At 38.1% G+C, this 11,831-nt stretch overlaps 1 protein-coding gene across 1 annotated transcript; it reads right to left on the reverse strand.

Annotated features, from left to right (window-relative positions):
• On the reverse strand, nt 1–2,398 carry tpbgl (trophoblast glycoprotein like). Its single transcript, XM_079598749.1, has one exon. The coding sequence runs from the start codon at nt 2,277–2,279 to the stop codon at nt 1,239–1,241; it is 1,041 nt and encodes a 346-aa protein (XP_079454875.1). The 5' UTR covers nt 2,280–2,398; the 3' UTR covers nt 1–1,238.
• Between the last annotated feature and the right edge of the window lie 9,433 nt (nt 2,399–11,831).

The following is an 11,831-nucleotide window of genomic DNA, read 5'->3' on the forward strand; positions in this document are numbered from 1 at the left end:
ATCTTGAGTTTTATTGAGGATGCAAGAAATTTCTTTATAAAATGGTATTATGCCACTGCTCTATATTGTAATTTCATCACAATGATATCTGGGCTGCATCACAGTAATTTAAAATATGATTTGAAAGATTTGAAGAAGGTTAGAATCGTACATATTTTGCAAATCTCCATACACATAAACAAAAAGATTAAACATTGCCAAGAAAAAAAAAAAGGACTCATGTCATTATGTCTCACTCTACACCAAGAGTGTCTGAAATTGGCACTGTATAGAAGGTTATGTGGGGTAAAAAATAAATAAATAAAAAATTCAAGCAGTTCTCCAGGAAGTGCATATACTGTTTTGTGCATATACTTTCACCAATGTACTTAAACATTCTCATACTATGTCACAAAATCCGATAATTTGCATTTGTACTTCATTAATGCCTATTGTTTTTTAGTATTATAAGGGAAATTCTAGTATTTTTATGCTGTTTACATATACTGTTTGATGCAGTAAGTAACTGCACTGAGGGAAGCATTAAGGTTATACTGCACTTTCCTATATTAGTTGGGATTGTTATTTATGTCTTAGTATTATTTTTAGAAACTGATAAATGTATTTACAGTTAAACCGCCTGCATTCCATAGCCTAATACAAATGAACACTTAAAGCGATGAAATCACTTATCAAGCCTTTTCTTTCCTGTGTTTACCTATTTCCTTGGAACAAATTTTTCGCTAAGGATCCTTAAAAAAAATGGGGTCAGTTTGTCACAGTATTGAACCATGATTTGCTACTTTCTAATGCTTGCAATGATATCTATAATATCTAAGAAAGCCATCCGTTAGCATTCCCAATCATCTCAATGGCATTTTTAACCAGCAAAAACCCAGCCCCCTTTATTGATAGTTACAGGCAGTTTGGGGGGCAGGGGATTCTCATTCCAACAACATACTATTGGAAAAAAAAATTGGACACGCCCATGAGTCCAAGATGAGTTATTGAAAATCCAGGTCAATTATCCTAAAACATGCTGTGTCTCATTTTCGAAGGCAGCGCCCTCCGTAAGGTGCAACATTTGAAACGAGACATAGGCTACAGTTCATTTTAAAAGTGTATCTGCTGAAAGTGTATTTGGTCAACTTATAAGAGTACACTTGTCTCGAAGCTAACAGACAAAAAGCCACAAAACTCCAGTTTCATTGCCATAGTGTCTCAGTAGAGTTCAAGGAAATGGTGTCACGAGGTTCCGCTTAAACGGCAACGTTTGCTAGTCTGGGATCGGAGTCCTGTTCATATCTGTAATGATACACCTCCATTTGATCCCGGCAGGCCTCTCTGATGTTATTGAGCCACCTCTTAATGCCTCGCCTGTTCAAGTACAACACCATGAGGAACACAACTCCGATGAGGGCTAGCACAATGCCGAGAAGCACATAAGAACCCAAGTCTTGGGGTTTGCATACGTTCACCAGAGGTATATCCTTCTTCTCTTCAGGTTGCGCACATTTCAGAGTTTCCAAGTCTACGCATTGGCGGCTATTCTTAAGCCAATCATAAAACTCCTTCAGTTTGTCACATTTGCACTCGAACGGGTTCTGTGATAAGTTAACACTTATTTCCTTGAATTCATTAAATTTTTGTAAATCATGTTTATTCAAAGTGGCGATGGAATTATTTGTTAGTATTAATGTGGTTAAATTGAGGTTACCAAACCCAGAAAGAGGAATTTCTTTCAAACGGTTTCCAGACAGGTCCAGTGTTTGAAGATTACACAAACTGTCCGTGGAGAGCGCGCTTGGTAATTGGCTCGCGCCCGAAGCCATTAAGGTGTTATTGAGGTAAAGATTACGCAGCTGTCCCAATCCACAAAATGCATCAGGAGTCATAACCATTAAACGGTTGTAACTCAATTCTAAGGAAACAAGTCGGGGGAGTCCACAAAACGCACAACTTTTGATCTCCCGAATGTTGTTGTGCTCCAGTGACAGCGCGAGCAACTCCATATCTGTCCCGTTGGCTGAAAACGCTCTCTCGGTTAAAACTGAGATATTGTTTCTGTTCAAAGTTAAGGTTTGGGTCCTTCTCGGCACTTCGAGAGGTAGTTTGATCTGTTCCGTGTCCACACAGATCACGGTGGTTATGTCAGAACAGTTGCAGGTATCTGGACATTCATAAGCGTCAGCAGACAAAACAAACAAACACATCAGCCCCAAGGTAAAATGAAATCGCTTTGATATAAGTTGTTTTCGGTTGATTTCCATTTTAATCTTAAACGGATAATAGTCTGTCATTCCGAAACGGTCAGGTTTAATAGCCGCATAAATTCTCTTCGTAGTTCGGATTCGCTTCGGGAAACCGTTTCAGCCATCGAGGAAAGCAGTCCGCGAGGCCAGAGAGTGAGTGTTCAGCCCGGCAGCATTTTCTCTTCCAGCAGCTCCCCTGACGACGCCTACAATACAAATGCGATCAAGTGCTGTCTGTCTAGCAGGATCCCTGAGGTGAGCAAAACCTCGCCCACTTCCCTCAGTGAGAGAGACATATACAGAGACTGAATGAACCTAATGTGAAAACAGTGTCCAAAAGCATTTAGGAAACTCTTGCATGTCTATGGGGCACCTAAACTGGGATGTAAAAATAAAGAAATAGTACTCGTTTAAATTTTCTATCATATGGGCGGTATCCTCATATGTACATTAGTAGGCTATTGAAAAGTCAGTGTTTTTAGCTTTAGAACTAAAACGTGTAAAAACTACTGTGCTAAAAGTGTTTGAGTAGCTATGTAGAAAGGCTGGTATACCCGTTTTTGGGACTGCTGTTTTCTATGTATACTGAAATGTGACACCAACTGTAATACATTTTTGGGGGGATGGATAGAATAAGAAAACATCTATACTAATGACAATAATACATTTAATTGAATAAAGTAAAAAACAAAATCTCACACTCAAAATACAATTTAAAAGTATCTAAAAAAAGATAAAGTCCAGTCACCTTTATTTATACAGCACTTTATACAATACTGATTGTTTCAAAGCCGCTTTACAGTGATAAACAGGATTCAATGATGCAAACAGTTAATTTCGGCTGTACGGCAGCTTTAAAAGAAAATAGTGTCATTGTTCAGCTGAAGTCAGTTCAGTGTTGATTCAGTTCTGTTGTAAAGATCATCAATTATTAAATTAAATGAATCTATTAAGCAATTCTGCAGACTACAGGGATGTCATCGCCCAACTCCGTGTCAGTACAGTAAATTCAAAAATATTGTTGGAATAATGCACAGGAATACACCGGAATAAACTCAATCAAACCTTATAAACAAATTTAAAAAGGTGAGTTTTTAATAATTTATTGAAACAATTTAAGGTTATTTAAATCTGATTATGTTTACTTATATGTATAGTCAGGGGACATGGAAAGATCCAGATACGTCTATTCATGAAGCACTGCTGACTTTGAGCAAACTACCCACAGGTTTTACATAACAAGAATTCTTCCACCTAGAAAGACGATTCAGAGGACATAACATCTGAAATAACAAACTGAAAAATTTATGAATGTACAAAACAAATATACAAGCTTTACATTTCTGCTTTTATACCCTCTGGCTGTCTTGCCTGCCTATTGTACTCTAGTTCACAACAACAATAAAGTTGCTGCAGCATCTAAAGTTTTTTTTATTTTTTATGCTTAATATACTGTGACCACTCCTTTAGACTATTAATTCATGAATACAGATTTTACTAATCCCCATGCATTGATGCCTTATTAACCCTGCTCACAGTTTACTTGCATGCTCATGGACTGCTAACCTGAGTGCACAGTTTACTAATCCATTAGAAATGACTTATGTGTCAAGTAACATTTACATTTATAATTGGGATGTAGATTTTAATTTTATTTTTATTTATGATGTATTTTATTGACATAAACCAATGAATTGAGTTTGATGATTAGTGGGGAAAACAATTGTCTCACGATGAAATATTCAACACACGAGCACAAGGCCAATTGACCGTTCGCAAAGACCCGCCCCCCTTAGTTACTGTCGCTATGTCTGACAAGCTACGCCGCTCTCTCACGCCACACCATGTTCTCACGCAGTGAAAAATACATTGCGGAGCAGAGAGGACACTGACAACACGCTGACAGACAGGACAGATCAGGTTACTTTTCAGTTACTTTTGATATTAAACAAAGTCTCACCTTTCAAATTTGTTCATTAAAAAAAAAAAAAAATGTAAACAATAAATACCGTTTTGTGGCTCTTTAATGTGTTGTGACAGATCGCTGTAGAGCATCAGTTAAAGCTGCTCGTGAACCGATCATCTCTTCCTTCTAGTTCATTTATTGCATCAAATAAACATGAATGAACAGGAAGGAATGTTGTTTTAACCGCAGAAAGGCGTCAGTACACTCCACTTTTCAAGTTCAAATGTGCTTTGAAACTGCCATGATGGGACACGGGTGATACCGGCTTAAATCCACTTTTGGGGTGAAAATACTGACATGCCTAAGACTTTTGCACAGTAGTGTATATGATAAACTTTTATGTTCCCTCGAGAAACTATTCACATGTGCACGGGAATTGATTTGCATGCTTGCGCATTACAATTTCTAGTTTTATATATAACCTATGTCTACTGACACTACAGCAGAATAAAATAACTGGCTTAAAACCATTTTTTGGGGGACTGAAAATACTAATTTTGCTTTGGAGGTCTCCTACAAAAAACGCTTTCATTTTCTAATAATATACATTGCACATCACCACATTTTTCATGATTCTCAAACACAGGTTCGATGATTCGGTCTTTATATCTCTCCTTGTCACAAGCCTACTCTGCTGTGATTGGTCTACAGTGCTTCTCAGAAGCTAAACACCCATATTACCCCCTGTATAGATTGTACACACTGTAAAGACAGTAATTTGCCATATGAATCCGAGCTCGAGTCCGATGAATAACTAAGAACTAGTTATTCAACCCGAACCTCCATCGCAAGCACGATTTGAGCAGAAAGTGATACGCTAGCAGAACGTGATACGCTAGTAGAACATCCAATAGAAAATATATACATCAATAATCATACTTTCAGATAAAGTGGGTACTGTCCCATCTTTAATGGATAAGTGTTTTGTAAACCTAATTTAGACTTCATGGAGATTTGAGAAGCATTGGTCAAAAGGTTATACTTTTTAAGGTTATATTTTAACCAGACTCTTCACATCCTCATCCTTTGAAAGTGTTTACAAAGATAATTTGCTTTTGCAGAGGAGTAAACCGCGTCTTCTCGACATACACAACAAGAACCAGCTACAGTGTTTGAGGGCAGGTCAAGTTGTTCGCGGGCGGACAGCGTAGAACATAGGTGGGCATTAGGGAAATGTGTTACCCAGCCTGATCTCATGAAAATGTGTCTCTATAGCACATATTGTGTTTATCGGGCAATTTATACGCGAAAATTGCATGTAATACACACGCACATCACACCACTAATCCTAACCAAACATATAATACACACGCACCCCACACCAATACTAAACCTACCCTAACCAACCTATGTGTATCCTATGCACGTAAAAACTCATTCTCGCGTATAAATTGCACGATAAACACAATAGGTGCTAGGGACGCATTTAGTGTGACCGGGTGGGTTACCCAGTGACGTGTAGCCGTCACGGAAGTGGGATTCAAATTCCTGATGACTCGTTTAGGTGGTTCAAAGTCGATTCTTTCTTTTGAGAAACAATAACTTAATTTATTGCATGCTCTTTCATTTTCATACCTTTGCAGAGAGCTGCATTACACATTGCATGAAAGGGAATCTTTGAAAAAGCATAATAGGGGCACTTTGAATATGGTCTGAAAATCTACAGAGAAGATTTTAAATTTGAGTCTGGAAAAGTATGGAATTTTGAAATGGAAAATGTGTAGGAACCCTGTGTCAATCAAGCTCCCTGCGAAGGGTCAATTGTTTGTAGCCTTGTACAGCCGAAGGATAACTCCGCATGTGCGCTCTGTAATGCCATCTTTGATTTGCTGTATCTGTTCACAGTGTGGCCCCTGCAATCCAATCTATATTGTGAACTCCAGCTGTCTACAGGGTCTAACGTTACTCCATCCTTATCGGTCTATGGGGTCTGTTGTCAGGTAAAGCCTTTTTCAACCCCTTGCAAATTTTGCTGACTGTCTTAAAATTGGTCCTTGAACAGTATTTTTGGAGAACAATTTCAACCACAGTGGGTCATTGTTTAATAGCGATGAGGAAATATCCAGGCACCATGTTTGCAATGACACGGTAAAATAGCTTTACTGGCACAATCATAAAGACAAATAGAGACAAGTAATAGGCTCTATAAACTCTCAGGTGTTAAGGGACATAAAAGAAGGATTCATTTTGGGGACGAAGCTGAAGGGATGTGTCTGGTCACAGGACAAGTCCCTTTTCCACCAAAGGTTACTCGAGTTCAGACGGGAGCACTCAGCATTTAGTCATTTTCTCCAGTCAAGTGGAGCATGTAGCTTTTAACGCTTGGAGATAATTCAATTTTGCGGTATTTCATTACAGTAACCCATCCTCCACCCTTTAGCCACATGAAATGTATTACTGATCACTATACTTTAAAATCTAAACTTCTGCTTTCCGCCTTAACTCAGCATTACATCAACTCTAGACTGAGAAGCAGCATCATGATCATCAAAAATGCATGCATCAGAAGGGCTATAGTCTAAGTGATAGCTGTTATCAAGTGATGCACCATGATTATTTTATTCAGTGGGTACCTGACAAAGTGGCCTAATTGTGCTTGTCAACCTATAAGCCGGTTTGTGGTGTATAACAGATATGAGCTATCATGTTCCAAATGGGCATCTTGGCCGGGTACATTACTTTATCCTGAGGCTGTCTGTCTGGAGTATCACAGTTGGTAAAGTGTCACCATGTCTCTGTCACTCGTGCTGTAGCCAGAAAGTAAGAGAGATGCTTTTTAGCTGTGCATAAATGTGATGGGACACCAAATATTGTCTGGAATTACTCGCTAGTAATGGAAATAAAGCATTGTCTAAATCCTTTATTTATGACCATTACGCTTTTGCATAGACAATTTGCCCCACCAAAACAAAACAATACACTATACTGGTCAAAAGTTTGGAATAATTAAGATGTAATGTTTTTGAAAGACTCATGTTTATCAAGGCAGCATTTATTTGACCAAAAATACAGAAATATTGTGAAATATTGTAACAATCTTAAAGAACATGTTTTCTATTTGAATATATTTTAAAATGTAACTTATTCCTGTGATGCAAAGCTGAATTTTCAGCAGCCATTACTGCAGTCTTTAGTGTCACGTGAGCCATTAGATATTTCTATCAATGCTGGAAACCGTTTTTGATGCTTAATATTTTTGTGGAAAGAATGATACACTACCATTCAAATGTTAGGGTAAATAATTTTATTCAGCAAGGATGCGTTAAATTGATCAAAAGTGACAGTAAAGACCTTTATAATGTTAAAAAAAAAAAATCTATTTCAAATAAATGTTGTTTTGAACAAATAATCCATCAAGAATCATTCAAAGAATCCTGACAAAAAAATGCACTAAATGACCGGATTAGAATGATTTCTGAAAGACACTTTCACAACGAAGACTGGAGTAATGATACTGAATATTCAGCTTTGTCATCACAAGAATACATTAGAGTTTTAAAAATATATTATATTTTTATATAAGATATTTGTATTTAATATTTCACAATAGTGATGTTTTTACTGTGTATTTGATCAAATAAATGCAGTTTGGTGAGAATAAGAGATTTTCAAAAACATAAAACAAATATCCTAATTATTCCAATAATTTTACCGGTAGCATAGAAATAATAGAACACACATTAATGTAATGCAAAAAAAACAAACAAAAAAAAACTAATTTGTGTCCTGAACTTGTTTTTAGATTGACATGTGTTTTTACATGCACACTAGTTCTGTAATTGTGTACCGGTAATTGTTTGTGTGTGTGTGTGTGAGAGTTTGCATCACATGTGCATTGTTTGTAAAGTGCATCAATTATGCGTTTGTTCTATGCCTGTCACACAAAGTGTGTGTGTATTGGCAGCATGTGAATGGCTTTCTGCCTGATGGATCAGTAGTGACTGTGCCCTCTTTCTGGGTTCTCTAATAGCTCATTCTCCATTCTGCTCACTTCAGATCAACCCGATCTCTCCACAAACGCTCGGCATTAACCCTAACCGCACGTTTCCGCAAATGTCCAACATCCACCCCAGAGTGACTGTTAATTGTCAGAGAAGAGAACTCAATCAAACCAGTGCATACTCAAGTCACTCCTGCAACACATTAGAGCAATCAAAACCAGACTGTTGAATTACTAATGTGTATACAGCTCAAATGTTATAGCGATAGTGGTGTTTTAAAATCATTTTGAGATCAATATTTTATTATATATTATTTAAATGGTAAAGGATTTATATATCATGTTAGTATTTCTCTCAATTTAATATTTAAAGTCGGCATGAAAGTTGTGATAGGCTTTTCTTTCCTGTTGCGATGTATCAAGTGAAACGGTTTCTTGAACAAGGAAAAAATGTAGAGCGGGACTTGATTTTGTCCATTGGGAATTGATTGGATGTTTGTGGTTTGCTATTGGTCGATCTTACTGTATGTGACAGGTTGTCAGAGAAAAGAAGAGAGGAGGGGAGGTTGTGGGGAGGTTTGATTAAACATTATGAGTGCACATGAATAAAAGAATGATGTGCACTGATAAATCATTTATAATAAATACTGCAATATTTATGTTGGTGTAGATACAATAATTATACTATTATATATAATTAAAAAAATGATCGATTTTAAAATCTAAAAATCAAAACATCCAGATGCATTACAGTAATTAAGTACTTTCAGGAGTGCAATATGTTGCTCAGTATATTACTTCTCAGTTTAATCGAACAATATATGCACTTTTTATTTATTGAAAAAGATAATAAGATTCAGCCTGTTTTGCAGTATTGACAGATTTACTTAAAATGTATCAGTTCAGTTAACATCACCTTTCAAAGACTTCTTAATAGTAAAGGGCTGCATTGTAATGGCAAAGCCTGCAGGTAAACTGCTGCCAGTGTGTGTTTTGTCCCCCCCCCCCGTGACCCAGACAAAAGGGTTGGTGTGTGGATGGTGGAGCCTGGAGGAGGTGATTGTGGTTGGACTGCTCTTCTGCTGGCTCTGATAAGCATTAACAGAGGCTTTTATTTCTCATTAACTCAAGGCGCTTCCCTCGCAGCTGAGCGGAGGATGAGGACATTACACTGGGGCATCTGTGAGGACCTGTAAGACGCCAAGCACCTGTGCTCAACCAGGATGTCTGCCATCAAGCTGTGTCTACACCGAACACAGATAAGAATTGTGATTATAATATTACAGCCGTCACATTGACCCACAGGCTTGACGTAAACAAGGGTGTCATACACTGCAGTTATTGCAGATGTGAGCATCTGACATCTCTGCCTTGTTCTGTCAGCAGAATTTCACTCATCACTTTGTGGTCTCTCACATCAAATGCCGTGATACATCAAACTAGGATGTCAACAGACGTCTCGCCTTAAAAAGACGTCCAACCCTGACATGTTCATTCAGATTCAATATATACGCTTATAAAACTGCTTACTATGATACGCTCATATATTCTGAACTCATGCAGACTGTAGGAAAACAATATTACTAAGTAATATTTTTTAGCATTTTATGTAAATGAGATGTGATTGGTGAGTAGCCTACCTTTACATGTTTATTGCTCCTCTGGCAAACAGAGTCATGAAGAACCTTACCAAGTCAAGCATGCACTTTTCAGGCAAATTAAACTACAGAGATTCAGGACCTAATGTTTGTAATACGTTTGTGTGTTTCTTAAATCAAAAGAAGTCATGGAAACACGGAAACACGGACGCACACGCACACGCACACGCACACACACACACACACACACACACACACACACACACACACACACACACACACACACACACACACACACACACACACACACACACACACACACACACACACACATTATATTTCAGCAATATATGTTTATACCAGAATAAAATACCATTCCAAATACTATATTCAAAACTGAATAACGGCCTATGAAGGACTGTCACCATACCAAGAAGAACATGTATTAAGAACATGTATTATTTTAATACTTTTTATACTTTTAATATATATATATGCTTTTCATATAAATATTTGTATATATCAAATATATACATATCCTTTTCATTACTATGAGCTGTGCAGGTTTGTATTTTGACAGGTTTTTTGTGTGGATATAGATAAGCCCGATAAGTTTCCAGCTTATTTTTTAAGACTTGTCACAAATCTGTCAGCCAGCTTCTATAAACATCTCTGGAGGCTTACAGAGGCCATGAAAAGTTTACATGCAGAAAGTATCAGCGATGAAAGTGACCTACAAAAGCAATGTGTCAGTGGAGATTAAAGCTCATGTGTTCACAATGTGCTTCCATTTGCTTCACATCAGGGGACCGCTTATGTCCCAAATGGCAAGGATTTGTGGGTAAATAGTGCTCATTCTGTCCCTCCCATCGCTCGATGTCCTTCAAAGCTGCCTCTAAGCAAAGGGTAAGGAGTTGAAGGACTGTGGTACACTATTCTTGCACACATGCAAGGCTGTACCTTCAGCAAGAGGTTTTTCATTCATCACGCACCACCATGTACACTTAAATCAGCCGTCTGCGTGACAAACGGATCTGTCCTGATGGATCACCGACGCAGGTACACGTTCCTCATCAATCAAAAGACAACAAGGTCATTTATATCTCACCCTCAGCGGGAAACGCGTCCTTTTGCTTCACCCTCAAGGTCATCGAATCTTACAGATCAGGAATCGCTATTAACGGAAGTAAGAATTAGACACACGATCCTCCAAACTGCTTTTTTGCAGATGGATTTTAAGAAGGAAAATCAATCATCGCTCCGCTCAACTCATTCATCCCCGTCCCGAAGACGGTCTAAAAACCCTCCTAATCACTTTCCAGGTCATAAAAATTCAAAAGGATTCCTTCTCAACTCGACTCCATATGTCTACAGCGAGGCGGAGGCCCCTGAGGCTGTAATCAAGCCGGGTCTTTGATGAACACTGCAGGAGTGCACAGAGACACACTACTTAAACACTACGCCTGAGCCATGTGCATTAATAATGGAGGTGGATTCCATCTTTGCTTGGTCACTCTGGATGTGTTATACCCGTCTATTGGCCGGAGAGTAACAGATACTTATAAAACGGTGTCACCTGTCAGAGAGGCATTAATTAGTCATCCACAGTTGTAACGGAGCGAGCCTCGTCCAGGCGGCAGCGGGAGCTGCACAAGGGTGGCACGATATCATCTGGTTGCTTGTTCCAACATGGCCATCTTATAATGAATCTCGTTCAACCTCTGACATTAATGGCTTCTAAATGAACATCAACACCTTTGGAACAACAGCATCAATTCCCTGTGATACTACCTGGCAACACTCAGCTGATGAACAAGATATCAACGCTGGTGTGGATCTACTTCCCTATACTAAACTTAATTTAATCAAGTGGTTTTAACAAGCAAAATTCAGAGTTAAATAGTTACAAAATTGCACAGTTGTATTTTTAGTTCACAGAGCGTTAACAGATACAACTTTTGATCTTAAAAATATAGAGATTAAAGTCAGTTATGTTTTAAGTGAAGAGTTGAGAAAGAAAACGCATGTGTAACAGTATAATGGATCTTTGAGTCAGATCTTAAAGTGACAGCGGCCTAATACACCTGCTAAAGAGA

This window comes from Phoxinus phoxinus (assembly GCF_949152265.1).
Source record: "Phoxinus phoxinus genome assembly, chromosome: 23".
Lineage (NCBI taxonomy): Eukaryota > Metazoa > Chordata > Actinopteri > Cypriniformes > Leuciscidae > Phoxinus > Phoxinus phoxinus.

Bases quoted from the DNA above. Each gene is read 5' to 3' on its own strand.
- tpbgl (XM_079598749.1), bottom strand. From the start codon at position 2,279: ATGACAGACTATTATCCGTTTAAGATTAAAATGGAAATCAACCGAAAA.